The sequence below is a fragment of the Akebia trifoliata genome, chromosome 11 (genome assembly GCF_017979445.1).
Source record: "Akebia trifoliata isolate Shusen 1 chromosome 11, ASM1797944v1, whole genome shotgun sequence".
NCBI classification, from domain to species: Eukaryota; Viridiplantae; Streptophyta; class Magnoliopsida; order Ranunculales; family Lardizabalaceae; genus Akebia; species Akebia trifoliata.
This window is the reverse complement of record NC_141385.1, coordinates 24,927,803-24,951,863: the sequence shown is the minus strand read 5'-3', so window position 1 is coordinate 24,951,863 and position 24,061 is coordinate 24,927,803. Positions and strand designations below refer to the sequence as shown.

At 32.5% G+C, this 24,061-nt stretch overlaps 1 protein-coding gene across 2 annotated transcripts; it reads left to right on the top strand.

Annotated features, from left to right (window-relative positions):
* Positions 1-10,632: 10,632 nt before the first annotated feature.
* Positions 10,633-17,706, top strand: PDLP8 (plasmodesmata-located protein 8). Of its 2 annotated transcripts, XM_086417329.1 has the most exons (3): positions 10,636-11,537; positions 16,693-16,800; positions 17,459-17,706. In XM_086417329.1, the coding sequence occupies exons 1-3, from the start codon at positions 10,790-10,792 to the stop codon at positions 17,461-17,463; spliced, it is 861 nt and encodes a 286-aa protein (XP_086273455.1). In that variant the 5' UTR covers positions 10,636-10,789; the 3' UTR covers positions 17,464-17,706. The 2 variants fall into 2 exon arrangements, with proteins under 2 accessions (XP_086273454.1, XP_086273455.1); XM_086417328.1 differs by lacking the exon at positions 17,459-17,706 and having other exon boundaries at positions 10,633-11,537; positions 16,693-17,447.
* The last annotated feature ends 6,355 nt before the right edge of the window (positions 17,707-24,061 follow it).

The following is a 24,061-nucleotide window of genomic DNA, read 5'->3' as shown; positions in this document are numbered from 1 at the left end:
ATCAATCAGGCTTTCAAACAAAATTGTTGATAGTTGCAAGGATATTTATTCAAGGACCCCTCCATTTGGGGGCCTAAAGAATTAAAAATATAATAAAAGGGGGTTTTCCAAAAATTAAAGTCAATCAAGTAAGACTAAAGTCAATCTTAAAGTCAATCAAGTAAGGCTAAAGTCAAGATATTAAAAGTCAATCAAGAAAAACTAAAGTCAAAGTATTAAAGTCAATCTCGTAAGACTAAAGTCAAAACCCTAATCTAAACTAATTAAGTCAACCTCATAAGACTAAAGTCAAAACCCTAAATCAAAACCCTAATCTAAACTAATCAAGTCAATCTCATAAGATTAAAGTCAAAACCCTAAATTAAAATCCTAAAGACTAAGTCAATTTCATAAGACTAAAGTCAAAACCCTATTCATAAACACTAAAAGAAATCCTAATCAAACCCTAATTCTTCTAAAAAATTTTATAAATAGGAGCCTCCACACCCTGTTTTCGTATCCAAGAAAAAACCCTAAGAGAAGTAGGTCAAAAAGCTTCCCTAGCTTCTCATAAACCCTAATTTTGAAGCCCCAACTCCTTACCTAACATCCATACTTCGATTTTAGCTTGAAAAATACCTAAAAGCCCTTAAAAAACACTCCAAAATCCATAACAAATTCGAAGAATCCAGATCAAAGAAAGAGATACGTTGCCTCGGAGATCCGAAATCAGATCCAGAGACAGAACGAAGTAAGGAGTATGGTACGAGGAGCAGTTTTATCAAATCTAAGGGAATAAAACCATTACGTTCGAAGTAAAATCTCTTTTATTTTTTCTATCTAGGTTTTTGTTAGTAATGTAGTCTTATTTGAGATAAGTAGAGATAGGCATTGGCCAGACGGGGTTGGTGCCTAACACCTTCTAACCCTGTAATGTGATCCCCGGATTCAATTTTTTTTAGTAGATTAGTTTCTTTAGCCGTTTAGTGTAAGTATTCGATTCTTAGATCGTAATAACTAGGTGGCGACTCCCAAACCTCAAAGGTCAAAAGTGGATCCGCGCACCCCGCGGATCGAGGGCGCTTTCACACATGTTTGAAAAGAAGTAAAAAAAGGTCAAGAAAAATAACAAGAGAGAATTCTTGTAGGACTTCTCTCACTTTACATGTTCCGACAAAGAAGGAATCATGTAAGAGAAAGAGAGTATCTCTCAAACTCTACAAGAAAATATAAATGTTTGAAAAAAACTAGTCATAACTCATCTTGTCCCTTGATAGTCTTGAATGAGACTTTTCTTGAGTAGAAAATTTGAAGTTGAGAGCTTTGACTAAGAGTTGAAGGTAAGAGATGAGTGATAGTTTTTATATGGAAACTTGAAGATTGAGAGAAGGTTGAGAGATGTGAGTTGAGTTTAATATGGATTTTTGTAGAGTTTAGGGTTGAGATATGGGGGCTTGAGAGCATGAATTGCTCATAGTAAATGATGTTATTTATAGAATTTTTAGATAACTTTTGGGGATAAAGTGGTCTAACTATAAAAATAAAGATAATAGACATGAGATTTAGTTATTTCTTTTGGGATTTTCTATCTTTATGGGGTAAAGGTGGAATTTGGAAAATAAAATCTTAAAAATATTTTTGGTTTTTGGTGTTTTGATAAATAGAGACAAGAGAACAAAAGTGATTTTGGGAGGGAGAGTAGGAGGGTGACATGTGTAAAGGTAAAGTAGCAGGTAAAAGGTACATTTGGGTACTCTTGTAAATATTCCCAAACGCAATGGTAGATGTATATTTTTGAAATGGACTAATGAGAGAGCTCTATGTATGTACTTGAAGATTCCTACCTTTTGGGTATTGGAAGTTCTCTCAATTTTAGAGATTTTTAACAAAGACCAAAGTACCTTTTTGGTTTGACCTAATCTTTTGAGGAGGGCCTTCTTAGATTTTCTCAAGAGAGTTGACTCTCCAATTATATTATAATATGGGTATTGAGGGCTTATGAGAGACCACCATGTGTCTTTTTATGGGGAAAGGTGTAAGACTATAGACTTAGCATTAGATTTGGATTTTGGGCTTGGGTTATGGGATTAGGATGGTTTAGGTTTGGATATCTGGACCAGATTTGAAAATGAGCTTGGTATTGGGTTAAGAAATGGATAATGTATTGGTTAATGAAGAATGGGTTGGATATGAAATTATGGCGAAGATGGGTTATGGAATGGGATCGTAAATTTGTTATGGAGTTGGACTAAGGACAATGTTTGAGTATACAAATTAATATGAGGTGATGCATTTGTGCATATATGTATGGAGAAATATGCCAAGTGGAAATTATTATGTAATATGGGTCCGTTGAAGGGTTTTGGATCTTTACTCGAAATCAACTAGAGATTGTTAGAAATTCCTAATGGGTTCTTGTAAATTAGGGTGTCTACAGCTACCCCTCTTTACAGGAGTTTTTTTACAAAAAATCACAAAAAGTAGATTGGATCCTTATTTGTGTGAGCCCAAAATGATTTATCTCAAAATGATTGAAAACGTTGAATGGATTGAATTTTTTTTTTTTTGTGTGTAGAATATAGCTATCTAAGCATGGGATTTGACAAAGTTATCCTTTTTTGAAATGTTTGACTTCATTGTATAGAAGTCACTTGAAATCTTAGATAAAAATTTGATGGTTTTTGAAAGTGATTAACGCTTTAAACCGCGCAATGTAATTTTTGAAATATTTTTCTTCTCTCTTTGCTGACTTTGAATTTCAAACCCTTTCTTCCCCCTTTATGGAAGTTACAAGAACATCTTGAGAGGGCTTGGAATTGTGTGGTTGTTCTTGATCATAATATTTCCCTGGTTACTCCTTTCTTGATTACATGTTTTGGCTAAGGAGGTAAATTACTGAGTGTGTTAATACTATACCACTAGGGAAATAACCACACTTTCATCTAGACTATACATGTGTCCAAGCCAGTTAAGTGGTACCATATGCAGATCATCATGCGTAACGCTACCCAGCAGAAGAGCAGGCCAAGGTAAAGAGCTCCTGGCCTGGCCAGAAGGGTGGCACAGTACTAAGTAGGACATGATTTGCTAAGTAGGGCAGGCCCAGTCAAAGAAAAATCATAAATCTACTTTGCGCACGCCAAACCCAAAGATCTTGGAGGAGATCTCCCCAGTATAGCATATCCTATCTCAAAGATCCCCATTTCGTTTATGATCCTAGGAATCACGAGATTCACGGGGATCACCTCCCGCGAGAAGAAAAAATCTTGATTCGAATGAAGGATCTATAAATAGCACAATATGCACAAACTTGAGGATCTATTGGTCGATTGAGAGTCTAACCAATTTTATCCAATATTCCTCTGCTACTCAACTTGTGCGTCGGAGAATTTTTAGCAGGTACCATGCTGGTGTTAGCTAGCAGTGGAAGGAGCGACTTCAGATCCGTGAGGCAGAGTCCATCAGTACACCGAAATTTAACCCCACAAAAGAATATTTTTTTCTTATAAAATTGGAAGGAAATCAAGTACATTTTTCCTACCTTTTTGAAAACTTCAAGGAAAATAATTTATAAAACCATCATTAAAAATATATCGTTTGCGTAATCTCGAGTCCAAGTCTTTAATTATACTTGGACTGAGTCTTTAAGTATTAATTAACCATTTTATTTTATTAATTGGGCTTGCACCGAGTCCAGTGTATACTTTTTATCTCGGTGGGTTAGAATTATGGGATGAACCTTTCACCTCAACAGAGTCCCTAAACTTAATCATGTTAGGTACGAGATTAACTTCTATACTACTTTTAAATCGAGCCACCTCAAGTAATAGATTGGGTTACAGAGGACCCTTATTATGAGTTCAAACTAAGCCCCCAAACCTACAATAATGAATTATAAATTGAACTACTTGACTCAGTAGAGTCTGTAGACTTGACCGAGTTAGACATAAAATTAGCCCTCAAAATTTTCTTTTGTTGGGACAATCCAACAAAACAAATTGGATCACATGGAATCCATCTTACGAGAACGAATGGAGCCCCCAACCATTTGCCCACACCTTATTTTGATGCTGAGTTGACTCAGGTAATAAATTGTGTCACATGGCACTTTATCTTGTGCATGACCTAAGCCCTTAAGTAATATAATCACTTGGCACTATTGTTTGTTTCTACAATTAATAAGATTTAAGAATTTTGAATTTAACATAAATACCTAATTGTATCACCGTATTTGTTATACATCTCTTTGTTTTGAAATCTATAATGTTCATGTCTCGACATGGTGGATCACCTTCCTTTTCCATGGCACCTTGTTGACACATGTTTTTCATAGAAATACCCTACAATTTTCACACTAGGCCCTTGTACCTCCACATGAATTTTGTTATAAAAAATTAGACTTGGCAATATCATTCCCTGCCATTGGTTGAGTGTCACTTTCCATCGAATGATGCTGTTAGCTTAACATAATAGTAACATAATTTGGTTATATCACCTTAGGCCTAGCTATGGTAAGGCCCATGTATTTGTACAAGGCACAACACTTCCCTTTTGAGTTAACATATTATTATAACCTGTCACATGAGAATTGGCTTGGTAATATAATTGCTAAGTAAGGAATGTCAAATCAATGCTCAATCAAATCTCTTCTCACATTGACCTTTTTTTTACATTAACCTTAGTACACTGGAGTTAGTCTTGATGATATCAATGCCAAACAACTCATTTAAATAGGTTAACAATAGTATTTTGTCTTAGTCTTCTTTATGATTGTAAAATACATCAAAATTGATGCACCAGTAGGTATTCAAATTAATTTTTTTTCTTGTCTACCTTTGAACTTAATATGTGGCGCCCCACCAAACATTAACACAAATCCCAAGGCCACTTTGAAAATTCAGACATGGCTCCCCCCTATTTATGTTAGCGTTCCACGGAACTCAAAAACATCGTTATCTAATATACCACAAATTCTGATTATATATAAAGACAACACAGAAATAACAGCGGAAGACTAAAAACATCTAATACATGAGTATATCAGAGTGCAGAAGATTTAACAATATACAGGCTTACAAAAATGCTCTCACTCTAGCATAGACCTAAACTCTCAATACAAAGACTACATAATCCTGGATGAAACTGACAACACTAGGGGATGTAGCCCAAGTGCTCATTAAGCAAGAGACCCTGATCGTCGATCTGATCGACCAGATACTCCTCACTTAACGACTCTACGCCTGTCTCGGTAACTGCAAGTGCTAAAACTAAAAAAATAAGAAGGAAAAGGTGAGTAATGAGAATTACCCAGTAAGTCCACAACCAATTCCTACTAATAACCCTCCCTGAACATGATCGAGTAAAAATGCTGAACATTTTAATACATGCAAGGTTTTACAAAATAAAATACGATGAACTGGTACATATAGACGGGGATGAACAACTAAACAGTTTAAAAGTTCACTTATCATCAATCATCGACACTCACTATACATTTTTCATTTTATGCAGGTATAGTGACAACATTGAAATAGTAGACATGCTTTTCAGTTTATAGTTCAAAATATAACAACAGATACATAGTACAAGTGGTGGAGTACTAGAATTAAAGAGTTGGGATTCACAACTGGATCGCTCCTAGTCGGGACATGATATCCTTCAATAACATCGCAGTTCCTGATTTTATGACTGGTCACTGTTTACCACGCTTGCAGGACCATTTATCCGGCTCAGGCTGGCCGTTTAACGTGACTGTAAGCAATGGGTCTCTTTTCGATGTGTCAGAACATTCGACTACTACTAGATTGTTAGTGATCACTGACTAATCATCTTCATCTATGCCTATCAGGCGTGATGTGATTCCCAAAATAAACACTCCATTCGTATACGACTACTTTTACAATACACGTTCACTGGTAAAGATAAGAAAGGAATGGACTCGAATTCCAGTTGTGACTCCACTCTCATACTCGTCCCATACCACGTATGAGCTTGGTGGTCCCTATCATACATCCCTCTGGATGATGTGACACAATATCCCTTCAGGCATTCACAGACCCTTTAACAGCTCACAAAATAGGTAAATATAAATATTGTTTTTCATTTAAAATAAAAGATAAATTAACAGAACAGGATTGAAAATGGATATCCAGTGCCTACCATGCAACTGTGGCCACCCGACCTAAAATAAACAACAGTACTCGGAGCCTCTATGCCAACATAAATTTAAATAAACATGCAACCCTTTCATTAATAACCTGGATATCTTTTTACCAACCTACATACAACATACAATGTAAAATACAGACATCACCCCTCGGGTGTGACTCTAACATTTTATCGATTCATCCCTTTTTCCATTCTCACTTTTCATTTTTTCAAATCAAATCATCCATTTTCAATCTTTAAAAGTCATTTTTTTGATCTTTTCATCGAAAACCATCAAGGTTTATTTAAAACGAGGTCCCAACAGATATGCGAAGGCAAACTGTCAAAACTAGAAAAATTGATGAAAATTTGGCTAAGTGTCGAAAACTCAATTTTTTAAAGTTGTCGAAATTGAAAATGGATTTTCGTAAATGAAGGCCCTTGAAAACATAAGAAGGGCCATGTAATTTTGTAACCTAATTCAAGGTAATGCAAAAGATATCACGCGAATACTTAAAATATTCCCATCGTGACGAAAATTTGTTTATTTTGTTTCCGTTTCGTTTGAAGGAGTTACGGGGGCCATAAGTAGTTGTTTTGGAATGTTAAAAGCATGAGAAATCCAAAAAAAAATATCAAAAATTTTTTTTGGGCACTTTTTAATTTTCAAGGTGGCACCGTAAATAGTGCATGGTGGCTCACAGTGGCACCGTGATTGGAGCACGGTGGCACTGTCAGAACGCTGGAAATTCACAAATTTTTTAATTTTTTCTTTGTTTTTCTCTCGTTTTTTATTCTAATAACCCACCTACGAATTAAATATTCAAACTACGATAAAACATATCAAACATAACGATTTCTCGCATGAATTTGAAATAATTTAAGTGACATTCTATAAATTTAAAACAAACACAAGTTTCGAAACATCCCTAAATGCAATTTTCCGAAATCTACGATTATTAATAAGAATCGAGATTCCCTTACTTAGTTGTGGTTATCGGACACACTTAACTAACTTGAAAATCAAGGATTGGTAGCAAGGACTCAAGGTTGAACGACTTCGGGACCCAATGGTCGAGTTAGTTACGAGTCTCTCGATGGAAGTGTCCCTCCTCCATCAACAACGATGGATCACTCTTTTTCATACTAGGTGGAACTCCAAGTGGGTAAAATCAAATGTAATTTCCTTCTTTGGTATTTTCCTTGAAATATCACCCTTTGACTTCTTCGAGATACGAGTTGAAAATCTGGGGTATTACATAATATTTCTTGCTAGTTTTAGTCAAAATGTTTAACTAGATACATACAAATAAACGTTATTTGTGTACGCCCACACCCTAACTTACCCCATTACCTTTTTATCCAACTCTTTATTAATGTTACTAATGCAACAATAAATAGTCTCATAAATCTATATTAATGTATCGGCTAAGCAATCAATTCAACTTAATCCCTATTTAATTTTGTCGTGTTCCTCTTTGATTTTACTTAAAAAAGGGTTCCAAGGAACATTAAAAAATGATGTGCATATAATGTAGAACACCAAATCACTTTTTTATTATACTTTAACTATTACTTTTTCAAAATAAGATAATGTGGCTCATACATCAACCATAATGAATAGATCAAGCACCCAAACATTTACCTTTAATTATCTTTCAATATAACAACAATACCTGGACCGTGTAATCCCCAAGACCGCATGCGTGAGTCGTTTCTCTTAGATGTGAGTCCAAAGTCTTAGTGCGTCGAGTCAACTTGTCTTGTTCATCCAAGGGTCAACTTGAATCGACTTAACATTGTTTTTTTCTCTTCTTTTGTTGCCTACCACCTCACAATTCCTTTTCTTCTTTTCCTTTCCTAATCTCCATTGTCAAATGCCCCTCCTCTTGCATCATAGCACCCACAATCACAAAAAAAGTTTAATTTCTTTTATTTTCTTTCTTCAACTCCAAAAGAACTTTCGGCCACCTTCCTTTCATTACCTCCATCCATTCCCAGATCTAGGGTCTCATGATAGCCCCCAAACGATGGACCACCCATCCTTGCCATCCTTTCTCTTCTTTGAACCCACTTTCATAACCAAGAAAAGCCATAAAAAGTAAAACTCACTCACCCCCAATCTATGAATCATTGAATTTCAAACTTGCATTTGATCCATGAGTTACTGAATTCCCACTCACCCCCAATTTCCATGTGTACGTTGTGTTCCTTATTTTGTTCCCATGGACAGCGCTAATTATAGAGGTTGATTTTTTGATAAATTAACCTCGATCAAGATTTCACCACTAAATCCATAAAATAATAGAAAGAACATGAAAAGATAGAGAAGACAATGATTTTTTTACATGGTTCAGCAAACATACCTACGTTCACAAACTCGGAAAGTTGTTTCACTATAAATCTCACGATTGCATGGCCTCCTCACCTCCTCTCCATTTTTTTTTCTTTCTACCATGACCTCAAGACCTTTAAATAGAAAAACCTTAAAAAGAATCCTAACCCTAATTAAGATACAATTGACCATATTACCCCTTATCCAAATTAATAATTACATAAAAAGAGAAGAACCCTCTTAAATTGAGATTCTTCCTTAAATAAGATAGAGTCATTTTCAAATGATGCCACATGTCTACCTCAGGGTGTGTGTTAATAGTGCGGATGAACGATTCATATGGGAGACGATTTTATCCCTCTACAATCATCATGGTCAAGTTAATTTTTTTTATATGTTAAAATTGAAGTTGATTGAATTTTTTTGTGACTATAAAAACTTGAATCACCCTAAAAACTATTCATGTTTAGGGATAGATAATGTTCGATTCAATGAATCCTAACATATGATGTGGTTTGTCGATTTAAAATTTTCGTATTCACAATTTTCTAATTTGAAAAGTTCGTATGCATAATTTTCTAATTTGGAAATTTCATGTGTTCATAATTTTTTCGAGTTAGAAATTTCATATTTATATGTAATCCACTAATTTGGAAATTTTGTGTTATTTTTAATTTTCTAATTTGGGAATTTACCATGTGACCATAATTTTTCATTTTAGAAGTTTCATATTTATTCATAGTTCTTTGATTTGAAAATTTTGTGTTATTCGTAACATTCAAGTTCGAAAATTTTATGTTTAGTTCATAATTTTCTGATTTGGGGATTTACCATGTGATCATAATTTTTCAATTTAGAAGCTTTAAAGTTTTTCATAATTTTTTTATTTAGAAATTTTGTGTTATTCTTAACTTTTCAATTTGAAAATTTTGCATTTATTTTATGATTTTCTGATTTGGGAATTTTGCATGTGCTTATCACTTTCCAACTAAGAAATTCTACATGTATTCAGAATTCTCTAATTTAGAAATCTTGCATTTTCGATTTGGCTATTAGGAGTTACATGTCCCATTTTTGCCGATTTGGTGATCTTGCTCAAAGCAATGTTTTTTCAATTTGGAAATTTTTTACAAACTCATATTTTCACTCTTCAATTGAAATTTATTACCATGTGGACTTTTTCGCATGAAATATAAATAGGACTTTTTTGTATTTTTTTCTTTTTATGTGCGTAATTCGAGAAATTATTTGGATATTTGGAGAATTTTAACCAAATGATTTGTTTAGTAAATTTGGCATAAATTGATGATGATTGGATCCTAATTTGACTTTAGTCTCTGTATGTTGACTGTAGGATAATTTTGTATTGTAATAGAGATTGATCATCTCGATTAGGCGGGTTCAATGCTTAACACCTTCAGAAACTCGTAATCTGATCCCTTATTTATTTCTCTTATTCATGGATCGATCCAGATCTGTTTTGGTGTTATTTTTAGTTCCTAGACCTAAACTAAGTGGCTAGTCCCAAGTCTCATAAAATCCCCAGTTTTCAGTCATATACATTTTTTTTAATAATTTAGTGAAAAAAGATCAAGGTGATTTCATTGAAGACCATCTTGGAATTGCAACTCCATGGACTTGGTGAATCAAACAACCAATTAAAATTTTAAGGTGTGAGCTGTAACTCGAACTCCTATTTTCAAACACGCCCTTAATTCCTTTCTAGTGTATGAGTCACTAAAATGAGAGGACTATATTCCCTTAGGTGGTTAATGGATGGGAATAAGGTTGTTTGGACTTTCGATTGTTTGAAAAATTCTCTTTGCACCATCATTCACTATGTCTTTAGAGGAGGTAATAAGGTTGTGGATGCTATTATTTCATATATATATATATATATATACATGCAGCTGAATTCTTGAATGTTCTATTTATATTTGGAGTTTTATTAGTACTTCCATCCCTTCTATCATGTTATCAAGTGGGTATGCCACTAACATTAATTCTATATTTATTTTGAATTTAATTTCCATTGTTTGCTTAGAAAAATAAAAGCAGAAGAAAAGAAAAAGAAAAAGAAAAAGAAAAAAGAAAAAAAGGTGGTCTTTAGGACCATAAATTGACAAAAATTGAGAACAAGTATATGGAATTATCACCCCCTAAAGTAGCACAAGTAGGACAATGAAGACCAATGGGACCTGTTTCTTCACAAAGAAGACTGCACAATAAAAAAGACCAAAAAGCATCTAATTCCTTCAATTCAACAAAACAAAACAAAACAACAAAGAGAATTAAAAACAAAAAAAACCAAAAAAAAAAAAAAGAAGAATGTTGAAGAACCATCAATACTCCATTAACACCACCATCTTACTAGCTCTGAAACTCTCTTCATTCTCTTTTCTAATCTCTTCTTCTCTCTGTAATCTTATCAACCATGTTCAAGCTCACGTCTTCATCTATGCAGGTTGCTCTCAGGATAAGTACCAACCCAACTCTGCCTTTGAAGGCAACCTCAATTCTGTAGTATCTTCTATAGCTAGCTCTGCCTCTCAATCCTCCTACAATAGCTTTGCTGTCGGAAACGGCACCTCTGATGTCCCTGCATATGGTCTATACCAATGTAGAGGTGATTTGAGGATACTTGATTGTGCCCAATGCATCCAAAATGCTGTTGGTCAGATTGGTTTAGTATGTCCTTACACTTATGTGGCCAATTTACAGTTAGAAGGTTGCTTGGTCAGATACGAGAACCGTGATTTCTTAGGAAAGCCTGATACGACCCTTGCGTACAAGAAGTGTAGTCGAAGCACAAGCAGTGATGTTGATTTCTTTAAGCGGAGGGACGATGTTCTTGCTGACTTACAAGCGGCTACTAGTTTTCGAGTCAGCAGTATGGGATTGGTGGAAGGTTTTGCTCAGTGTTTAGGAGATTTGGGTCAGGCAGATTGCTCTTCATGTCTTTCCGAAGCTGTGGGGAAGCTGAAGAATATATGTGGATCGGCTTCAGCTGCCGATGTTTACCTGTCACAGTGCTACGCTCGATATTGGGCCTCGGGGTACTATGAATCCAGTACAGGTGCGTCTCTTATTAACTTGTTTTTCTTCTATTTTTCTTGCTTATGCGTATGTTACTAGGCTAAGATCTAAACCAAAATCAGGTCTCCTTTTAATTAATACTGAGGGTTTATTAGATGCTCCTTTGTCATTTCATTAGTAACAACATATGGTTCAAAGTTCTGTTTGATTTAAAAATGTATTCCATTTTTTTTATAATTATCTGAATGACATGTTATGGAATTTCAAGTATCACAATGTTCAAGAACGTCTTCTATATATTTTTTATATTTGTGAAACACTAGCATATGCAGAGAAAAATATTTTACCGTGTTTAAACATACCAAAAACATTTATTTGATATTTAATCATTCATCAAATAAATTTTATAATTGTAGGATTCATTTAACAAAATAAAATAAATTATATATAAGGAAATACTAACATCCTAGACCGTAAGAGACATTAGCATTCTCTACAACTATGTATCGCAAAAGGAATAATGATTTTTCTTACCCCCCCCCTTAACTTACCTTACCCTATGACACACAGCCCCAAGCATGTGCTAGAACCATATATTATTTTTCTCGATATATACAACTGCATATATTTATCAGAATGTAAGTTGTGTATCCTGAGAAAAATCTATGGTTCTAAGTCATGCTTTCTTGTCTTTTAGTATAAACATACATAGTGATTTTTTGACAGCCCAACAACAGCTTGACATGTGGCGCAAATTATGGTGTATATCCATAGTTTAAGTATTCTTATATCTGTCTCAACATATGTTTGACGCATTTCTAATGGATACAGATACATATAATACTATTGTTTTTTTCTTTTTTAATTTTAAATTTAATTTTCTAAAGTTTAGACACTTACAATGAATAGTATTGTACTGAGATGGGAATTTCATAATTTTTTCTAACTTTTGTGAGAATTTTACCTAAAATGAACATTGTAAAAATTTCAAATATTTTAATTTCATTTCAAAATTTTAAAATAATTAAAAGAGAAGAAACATTAATAGGAGATATTAATCCTTGCTAGTGAAGTGTAGTTTTTCAGTTCAGTCCATAATGGTGTCATGACTCATGAGGAATGTTCCTTGATGTTGATGTTATATCTTTTAAAACTAGAAACTCGATCCAACTCATTAGACAAATCAACTTAATTGAATTTCCATGTTTTAGAATTAATAATTAAATTATAACTCGGTTAAATTTCCCAAAAATAACCAAGTTGACTTGGGATTTGGTTCAAACGAGTTTCCAAATGAGTTAACTTGAAAACTAAATCAGTAGACTCGACATGTTTCCCATTAATTAAGATGAATTTTCAAACTATGGTTTAAAGACCTTGTCATGACAAGGAACATGAGGCATATTTTTCTTGTTAAATGAACTCGATCACTGTCCATTCAGCTTTGCTTAAAGGGTGTTCCTACCAATTCTAAGAAATTTCAATGAAAGTATAGAGAGAGGAGTCGGTCAAAGTTGCCTAAGCCAAAGTGTCAACAACTATAGTTCCCTTGTAAAGCACTAATTGTATTCTTTTTAGGCACATACACATAAAAGAGTACAGGAAAGGTTTCCGATGGGTTGGTTTACAAAAACGGCTAGTATTTTGCCAAAATTACTGACTCGCCCAGCTATTTTTTAAAAATATTTATCAAAAGGCACAATCCTGCTTTGTCATTTATTTATTTTAACCAAAATGGTTACCATTACACGGACATTAAACTGATTTTACTTTCTATTTATTTATTTTTTTTTTTAAATGAACTGATTTTCTTTAAAATTTGATATTTTATTTGATATCTATAAAAGAGGCTCAAAAAAGCAAAATTGCAAATAGGACCTTACAGTGAGTATTCATTTTGATAAAAGTAAATAAATATCGCTCTACATATTTTAAAAGCATGGTTGGGTCACCTATTTTAACCTCAGACATGACCATTTTGATATTTTCCCCTTCCCAATAATTCTTGTTAGGGGTGTCAATGGGTCACTTCCAGTTCAGTTCGTACTTAGAACAATAACCACATTATTATTTTTTTTTGTTCTGGTTCTTGCCAGTTCTAAGATTGATGGAACCGGAAGCGCCAAAAAAATACAGGGGTACCCATTGGTTCCGGTTCCAAAAAATAGAATGAGAAAAATTATTTCAAATCACTATAAACTTTTGTTTTTCCTTACAAAAAATTAGGTATTATCTATCAAATTATCAACTTAATTATAATTTATTCTATTAAAGACATAAATTAATGATTTTTTTCGAAAATTAAAAGTTATCTGCTTTGCAAATAATAAATTTTAAAAGAAATGGCCCATATTAGACTCCAATGCATAATTTATATGAAAAAAAATGAAGAGTTTTATATAACATGTATTAATTTTAAAATGAAAGAAAATAATAAATCATCTATAATATTTAAAAAATGATAAAATAAATTAGTTCCGGGTACCATCAGGTACCCATTAGATAGAACCTAATGGTTCTAGTTCCTATCGGTTTGGTTTCATTTTAGACCCGACTCTAATTCTAGTACACTGACTTTTGTTTTTTTTTTTTTTTTTTTAATATATATTTGTGTTAGGTTTACATGATGGCTTCTCATTTCTTCTCATTTTAAAAAAAAAATTTTTTTAGTTTTTTCTTTCTGAGTAATGCCTATACATTAATCGATTCATTCAAATTTCTCCACAGAAATAAAACTCACCATGAAAGTCATATTGCAGTTGTAACACTTGATAGTGATTGCAAGCTGATGAAGTTTACATCCATTATTAAACGTTACAAGTGCAATCCTACAAAACAGAGGTCAAAGCTTTAGAAATAGTCTCAACCTCATTTCCTTAAACCCTTCCAAGCCAATATGCAGAGATCTCAATGAGATGAAGTTTTTTCTTTTATTCATGGTCTCTTCTAAGCTCTCCTTCTAAGGTGGTCAATTTGTTGCTTGAAGGTTTAGGGTTTGGGGTTTTGAGCCAGAGAAGAAGGAAATTAGGAAGAGAATTGAGAGAACAGAAAAGGCATGTGTGGTTTATATATTATATTATTGGTTTGTAACGTCGATTTTACTAAAATTGGCATTGTAAATAAATAACATCGATTTTTTCATAAATCGATGTTATGATTAACCTATTTTAACGTTAGTTTCAATAAAATTGATGTTAAAAACCTTTTCGTGCTAACAACCGTAAAAAAAAAAGGTTTTTAATCTCGTTTTTATTTAAAATTGATGTCAAAAATTTTAATTGGTACACCCCTATTCATCTTGGTGTAGTAGTGTATATGGGGTTTTTAAAGTTTAGGTTTTCTTATAGGACCCTTTTTAGACCTAAAAGAAAGAAATATTTTTTAAAATTTAAGATTTCTTATAAGATTTTTGAACTCAAATTCATTCTCTCTTTCTATTTCTCTCTTCTTTTCTTATGTCTTCTCTCTCTCACTTAATCTTTTTCTCTTCCTTTTTCTCCTTTAAGAATTTCTTCCCTTAGATTTTTCTTAGAAATCTTTGAAGATGATTTTTATCTCTTTACTTATATATTTGATGGGTAATGCATTTAATTTCATTAACTAATGTGTTATAAATAAAAGTTGGTGTGTTGATAAAATTTCTCTTTAAAATATGGTTTTGTAACCCTTACAATAATTTATAACCTTTAAATTCAAATTATTATTTTTTCTTTAAAAAAGAAGAAGGATATTTGATATATTCTTTAGGTCCCACCTATGTGAAAAGAACTTTCCGACGGTCAATATGGTAGTGGCAGACCAACAATACCTGGTATTAACAGACCCTTTTAGATTGGAATATTATTCTATACTTTTGATTTATGCAAATATGTTTTCTTGCATAACTTTAGGGGAAAATTACTTAAAAAACCCTGATGGAGGGAATTTTCTTAAATAATCCCTTAGTTTTGGATGGTCTCTTAATAGTCCATTTAGTAAATATTTTTTTTCTTAATAGTCCCTAGACTTCATCTCATGCTTATAATGTCTTTGAAATACTCAAACTACTTTTTTCTCATCGTTTTTAAAAACTTTAGGTTTTCGAATAATAATTGTAATCATTTTCAATGATCATTGATCATGAATGACGAATGAAAGATGATATTATTCTCTTAATTTTGAATATTTAGATGTATTTTTGTTATGTATTTTAATGTTTCATTAAAAGAATAAAGTATGAAATTGAGATTGTAAAAAAATTTATAATTACACAGTAACTTTTGATTTTCAACTATGATATATGCATTTTGAGTATTTTGAGGAGATTTATCAAGTATGGACATCGAAAAAAGAAAAACCTGGTTCACATTACAATGTCGAGGTCACCACTTTTTATTCAACATTTTTATTATTAAACTCACCACATAGGATCAAGTTCACCACTTTTTATTATCTAATTTAACATTTAATTACTTAGTGTCGAACTCACCACATAGTGCCACGTTCACCACTTTTTATTATCTAGTTCTATATTTAATTATTGTCGAGTTTGACGATATTTTCTTATATTTTTATAAGAAAATATCGTCCAATTCGACAGTACTTAAATGTTAAACTACGCAATATAAAGTGGTGAACTGACACTATGTGGTAAGTTTGACAATAAAAAAATTGAAATAGACAATAAAAAATGATGAACTCGACATTATAAATGTGAACCCAATTTTTTCGTTTTGAGTTTGATATTAGTAAATCTCCTCAAAAGACCTAAAATGAATAAATCACAGTTTCAAATAAAAAATTACAACATAATCATCAAAAAATTTAGAATCTCAACTTTTTTTTCTTCATTTTATTTTATAAATCAATGAAATAAAATAAAAAATACGTCTAGATGTTCAAAATTAAGAGAATATCATTCTCCATTCATCCTCCATAATCAAAGATTATTGGAAATGCTGTGGAAAACTTAATTATGTGAAAAAGATGAGAAAAGAATAGTTTGGATAATTCAAATGCATTATACACGTCAGATGAGGTCTATGAACTATCAAGAGACCGTCTAAAACTTAACACTTAGGGATTATTTAGAAAAAAGTACCTCTATGAGGGTCCTTTTAAGTCATTTTCATTCCCTAGATTTAGTTGCAACCTTAGCTAGCTTTGATAGAAATTTGTAATAACCATTGATTTTGCATCTTTGTGTAATAATATAGATTCCTCCCATGAGGACCATGTCGGAAAAACAGTAGCCATAATTGTCGGTGTATTGGCGGGACTTGCCATCATCGTAGTTCTCCTCTCCATGTTGCGAAGAACAGTCAGTAAGTTCCCTCACAACCCAATTTTCTTTTCGATTTGGTACTCAATATTCTTTTTCGACAACTAAAAAAAAAATTTTGGAGTTCAGTGATCTTACATTTCCAAAGCCTTTGATCACATTTAAAATAAAATCTTGACCTTTTTTATCTGATCTAATTAAACCACCACCTTAAAGACTAGGACTTATTCTTTAAGAGTTGCAATCTAGAATGGTGGCCAACATATCGTACCTACGTGGCATGTTTTGATTGATTTAAAACACATAGGCTGCCTGTTAAGAAATTTCTGTGCTAAGCTTATGAATCAATGAAAGACGCCATTTGTGTTGAAAGGCAAACTTGATTGGTTGGTGGAGATGAAATTTCTGAATAGGGAGTTTGGATTTTAAGAGGTTTTTTCAATACACGTGGCAACATCCTAATCATTCATCACCTTAGCACAGAAATTTCGTTACAGCAAATTCGTACTCCTTGTTTAGAGTTACAATGTATTTTCAACACTAACCAAATCTTGCCACGTGCACATCGTTCTAGATCTTAATTCATTTTTTAAATGTGAGACGCTCTCTCAATTATGGACAAAATTTACTACAGAGGATTTGCCATCGCAGAAAATACATTTGATTCTTTAATACTTGTGTTCTCCTGATCACTTGTGCAGGTTAGGAAGAACAAAGAACAAGATGGTGTTTTATTCAATCTGATAAGATGGCATAATTACCTTTTTTGCAGTTGAATTCATGTGCTTGTCGAATATTTTATATGTTCTTTTTTGTTTTTTATTCATTTTAATACAATATGCGAAGTGCACCTAAAACTAATGGTGGTTTGTATTGTTCTCTTAGTTTGAAGTGAGTCTCTTATCTCCGCCAGTTAAAAAAAAAAATAAAGATTGCAATTTAAAATTGCCCAAAGCAAACCCATCAATTTTTTTTATTTTTTTTTCTTTTCTAAACTATTTTTTTGTTTATTAGTTCAATGTTCCCGAGCCCAAGATTCATGAAATACGCTGTGAAGGGAAAAAAAAAATCTCTATACCTCAAAATCCATTACGTTTACGGTATTTTACTTTACAGATTTTTGTGGGAGGAGTGTTTGGTGGTTTTTCCAAAATTGGTTGACAAAGAATAGTATTTTTTTTTAGAATAAACAAATTTCTATATACGATAGGAGATTGACGCTAGCTAATAGAGAGAGAGCCCAAACAAAAAGATGATCACAAAGAAAAGGAAATTCAAATATACCTCCTACTCTATAAGATGTTTCAAATATAATGACATACTGAGGATTATCTTTCAATATGAGTAGTTGGACTTGTACAGGTCGTCACCTCAGAATTGCATTTCAATGTGTCAACTCCAATTGAACTATGAGTTTAGGCCCCTTGAACCACCACTTACTAAATATGTAGTAGACACATTTCCAAGAAGCCAAACTAAAATTTTCTTCTCCCCAATCTAACCAAGTAACATTTGTTGCATTTACCATATCTTCTATGCAATAACAACCCTTTAAATAGTCATTTTCTTGGTACAAGAAAATTGGCGATTATTGCAAGCTTGCAACTATGCATATGTAAAGAATGGGAAAGTACATATTGGTGGCAGTGCTTAATTGATTGATGAAATTATTAACAAGAAAATACTTTTCAATTGTCGGAAACTCCCTCAAAAAAATTGTTGCAAATGTACATTAAAACCGACCAAGGATATTTGTTGGTGGTGCTTCTGAAAATAGAGTGGCAACAGTGGTATAGTATTTGATCCATTGCAAGGGATCAGAACATGTAGGCCCTGCTTATTACTTTACAAATCATTTGCATTTGCAAATGATTTGCACCACCAATGACTAGCAATGAAAGATTTACTATTGCTTGGCAGCCATTGGGAGATCTCTCGCAATTTATTTTTCTATTATTTTTATTTTTTGTATATCGTTGATATTTGCAACGCAAATTTTTGCATAACTAGAAAATAATTTTAACTTATTCAACCTCATCAAAAAATAATTCAAATTATTAACATACCCTTTAGTTCTTATTACAGTCAATGCACATGAATTTACAAGAGATAAGACATAATTTAATAGGTTGAACTCAAATAATTTTGCAAATGATTTGCGGTGCTTTTTGTGCCGCAAATCATTTGTTGAAATTTCTAAAGAATTTAGGTGATCCATGCAAATTTTTTGCAATGAAAATCATTTGCATTGTGTAACCAAGTGCTATACAATGCTTTTAGCTCACTAAGGTTTGTGTCTAGTGTAAGACACATTTTCAATCAATGAGATGTATACCTGCAAAATAGGGAAGAAATGGAAGAAAATTCAAAGAGAAATCACAAAATTAGATGACCGATCGCTCTAGCCTTAAAAACTCATGTAGAGCAATTGCTCTGAACGATCACTCTGATCAAAGAGAGCAATCTGATGTTTTTCTAGGACTTTTCGTAATTTCATGTATTTAGACCCCTTATAAATAGGAGAGGATCAGAAAGAAAAAACAAAAAGAGGAAAAATTGTAAGAGGAAACTCTTTTAAATTTACATCACAAACTCAAGGAATTATTGGATTTCTCTCTATTTCCTTTTATTCTTGGTAAGAATTTATTAAGTTTTTGTTTTGTAATTTATTTCTACCAAGTTAATGGAGTTAAATCAATTGGAATTGGAATAGAAGTTCTTCCTTGAAATTTTACAACGAAGAGTCAAGAACTACCTCATTACTTGTGAGGTTGGATCCTTGATCCATCATCTTTGTGATGAGAACAAGGGCTAAAAAAACTCAACCATTGTCTCCTTCTCAAATGTCCCTCAAATTATTGTCTGGATGGTACCAAAGAGAAAGATAGTAATGCCCCACTCCTCTGATGGACTCCACACCATGGATGGATCCAAAAAGAGGGAGAACAAATGGTGCTTTCATTGAACCTCTTGGTTGTAGTTTCTGAGTTTTCCTTACTTAATTTCAATTACAAACTTTAGATCCTTGTTTTTCACATCAATTTTTTTGGCTCCCTCCGTTTTCTTACTTTTTTTCTTCCTTCTTTGCTATATTTTTTCTTTTCTAAGCTTTTTTGTAATTGTTTTTCCTCACTGTTTGGGTTCTTTCCAAACACTAACTCACTATTTTAGACGTTCGATATCATCTCTTGTTTATAGAAATTATATTTTCTTAAAATGTATTGTTCTTATTTATCTTTATTTTTTAGCTTTAATGGATATTTTTTATTTTCTTTGTAAAAACATTCTGTCAGTTAGAGCGATCGTTGACCGTTCTCCTTAGAGCGATCGCTCTCTCATGCGCAATTGTTCACTTTCTTGTGTGATCTCTCATTTTCTTGACCACTCACTGTTCTGACCATTCATTCTCTTGCACATTTGCTTGGTCGCTCTCTTGAGCAATCGCTTGGTCTCTTTCTTTAACAATCGATCATTCTTTACGTGAATGCCTGCTCTCTCTCTAAGTGATCACTCAATCTCTCTATAAGAGATCACCTGATCTCTCTCTAAGCAATCGCCTGATAGCTCTCTATTCTCTATGTGTCACCCCTACTTACTTTACATGTTATTTTTCAGTGTTTTTCTGTATTCATTACACCAGTAGAGATTTTCCACCAAGAAATCAAAAATTGCATTTCTGAATAGCAAATTACCCTGAATGTTTTGTATTGGGGGCGTTGCCCATAGACCCTGCAAGCTCAAAATAGATTTATGTAGTGGCATCCAACAGTTCTTTTGTGTCTATATCTTTTACAATCCTGGAGGGTTATGTACTACCCCATGTTCTTCTTCGGAGGTTCTAAGTCATTTTATGGTTTCAATACATTTTCCTAACTCGGATTTTGTATTGTCTCCATAATTTGGGTCTTTTTTTCTTGTTGGTTGGTTTGGAGTAATACCCTACATTTTTCTTTGGAAAAATCATATCATTTAGGTGATATTACGACTTTGTCTCTCTATCCATTTCTTATTTGAGGACTTTTCCTTGATCTCATTTAAGTGTTATTTTTCTTTCTAAGTGAGGTTTTATCCTACCTATTTTATGTGTTTCTAATTTTTCCTTCTTCCTTGTATACCTTATTTCTTTCACGTTCATTTTTTATCTATCCACCATCCCACACACTGACCTTAAACTAGAAGTTGATAAGGTTGCACCTAGATTTCGTAATAAATCTGATGGTTTGTCCTTTCTAGTTTAATCGTCCACTTTCCATGCATCATTTGCTTGCCCATGTCATCTGTGCATGATTATTTTCTATCATTTGCATGTGTCATGTTTGACTCTCTGATACACTACGATAATTCATTTTTTGATTGTCTAAGAAGACATACTGCCTAGTGTATTGTTTGAATGCCTTCAACTTGCTTTTCATAAATGTTGTTAAATTGATCTTGAATTAGTTTGAACAAAAAATTTAATTAATTTAAAAGTATATTTTACTTTAAAATTGTACATACCATGGGGTTGTTTAATTACTTTTCAAAATTATAAAAAGTATTGTGTTTGATGTTGAATTTTCTTATGTCGTGAGAATTGGTGAGAATATTTTCATTAGATGAAAATTTTGGATAATAAAAAATATTGGAGTCTTCAAAATAATCCTCTCTTTAGGGGACTATTTTCTTCAAAAATGAGATATCCCTAAAATTGTCTAGTCATGATTGGAAGCACAAAAAAACTAGAAAAACCTAAAGTTCCTAGAATGGTCTAGCAATACTAGAGGTATGTCAAAATCTTAGTGCCTCGAATGGTCAAACTTAAGAGGGAGGCACACAAAAACAATTGTACCAAGAATGGTTCAACTAAGGTTGAAGGCACATCTTTCACTGTTAAAGTGCCTTCAAATGGTCCAACAATAATGGAGGTACTCAAAATGCTAATCGCCAAGGAAAGATTAGAACCCTGAAGCACCCTTCACTTTAATCGCAAATGAAGGATTAGAACCCTGAGGCATTCTTTAGTGTTAAAGTGTCATGAATGGATCAATAACGTTAGAGGTATCGTGTATGAACCATCAATGTTGAAAGGTACCATTTTTAATTCAATTAAAATATGGTATACCATGGATAGACCAACAATGCTGAAAGGTATTCGTTCCTAGTGTCACAAAACTAAAGGCAGTCTGGCAGTTGACATAAATTGAAATAATAATAATAATAATAATATATATTAAAAAAAAGTTTGGTGAATGTTGAAAGTGTCATGCATTTAGGTAATTACATCTAAATATGGGAAATCATATCAAATTTTGTTTATTCAACTGTCTTTTTCTTTACCAATTTTAAACCAGAGGTGTCGAAGTCATCTGGGGGATCTTTCATTTCCTCTTTAACAAGAGGGATTCATGCCTCTATCCCAATCATACACAATTTTTTTCCATTAAAAGGATTTATCCCAACCCCCTTTAGTGGCAATCTCAAGACATTGATGCTTTCCAATTGGTACCACCAAAATTTATAATTGAGTGAGATTGAGGCATGCAAAATGTGTTATTCAATAAGTTCCTCTCACTTCAAATCCTTTGGTAGTAGTGGTATTCGAAAGCATCATTAGCCTTAACCCCAGTAAATTTTCACCATAGAGGTATTGATATCTTTTTCCTATTTTTGGAACCCCCCTACTAAATGTTATTGGTTTGCTAAAGATTTTTTAATGTTATTGGTTTGCACCATGAATGTCTAACGTCAAGAAGGCATTGTAATGACATGATTTTTCAAATTAGCCATATTTTTTCATTCCCTTTTAAAACCTGTGATATTGATGCTAAAATAAAATTTCTTATGTTTTTTTCATTTTCTTTACTACAGGCTTTATGTCTTGGTCCATATTTTTCTTGTTATTTCATTTCAAAGAAAAGAAGATGATCCTTGTTCTCTCAATTGTAGTGGCAAGACATTTATGATTCCTTATTAATACCCCTATTTCTCCAAAACTTTGATAAATGAGAATGATGCACATTCAATAAGTCCTGCTTATTATATTTCCATTAGTAATGAGGGTATTAGAATATGGTATTCACTGAAAACCCTTATTGATTTTAACACTCGAGAAATAAAAATTTTAAGTCCCATTTTAGGAGTCCCCATTACAATTTCTTATTATTTCACCAATTTGAGAAACATGAATGTCATCAACAAAAGAACTGGTAAAAATTGCCCATTATATCCTTCACCTCGTCCTATATTTTTGCATATTGGGCAAAATAGAAGTGCTTCAATAATAATATCAGTCTGCATAATTGCATGCCAAATCTTGTGTGTTCACTTATTGATCCATGATTTTTTTTCTCATAGAATACTTTGAACCTATTGAAGGAACAACAATCTTACCTTGACTTATATTAAAACTCCACCTTCTTCTTGATTTTGCATTTTTATCCATTGCATTACTATTTTTTGCTAATAATATGAACCAAATCTTTCAAAAGTCAAATACATGCATCTTGTGTGCTTTCATTGCATGATACCTTATATTTTCTTGACTTGACTAAACTTCTTTATTTTCGCCAAAGCCCGAGGTGCTGATGAGATTGATGCATATACTTTTAAATAAAATCTTACTCTCTTGATTCCTTTGGTGATAACGATATTAGATTATGTAGTTAGCAAAAAAATCCTTCTATTTTCATTTATTTGGGGCGCATATTTTTATCCTATTTTAGGATTCTTTATCACTATTTGTATTAATTATCAATAAAAATAGAAGAGAACAAAATACTAAAAACTTTGGTAAGCAAGGGTCGATCCACAGAGACAACTTTGATCTAGCAATTTTTTACTTAAAAACGATCATAGTTCAAAGTATTGTATTCAAGAAAACTAAAATAAAACTAATCTAAGATGAATAAGAGTAGGAATCACAATGTAAAGAATTAAATTAGTCAAATCCACTAAAACAATTCATCTTATTAATTTATTTGTTTACTCATTATCTCAATCTAATCAATAAAGCTAATGTTATTGGATCGGAAGATGAAATATGTTAATCCAAATATTAATTCTAAATTCTATGATAATATTTTAATAAGACGAAATCAAAAAGGTTAAATATCAAATCTCTAACAAAGCATAGTTTAACTTGAACTTATCTAAAATTAAACTATCAAAATAATGAGAATAAATATTATATCTAATGATCACTACTTAATAAATTGGTATCACAATAGAGAATTGAAGCATGATTAGAAACAAATAAAATTATCTAAGATGATCTTACTTAGGTTTCATCAACTTCTCTAACGGAGATCTAGCCACAGATCATAACA

What these genes read in the sequence shown, in the direction of transcription:
- PDLP8 (XM_086417328.1), top strand. Translation starts at nt 10,790, where the DNA reads ATGTTGAAGAACCATCAATACTCCATTAACACCACCATCTTACTAGCT. An exon ending in GTACTATGAATCCAGTACAG is followed by an intron (nt 11,538 to 16,692) that starts GTGCGTCTCTTA and finishes GTAATAATATAG; the next exon opens with ATTCCTCCCATGAGGACCAT.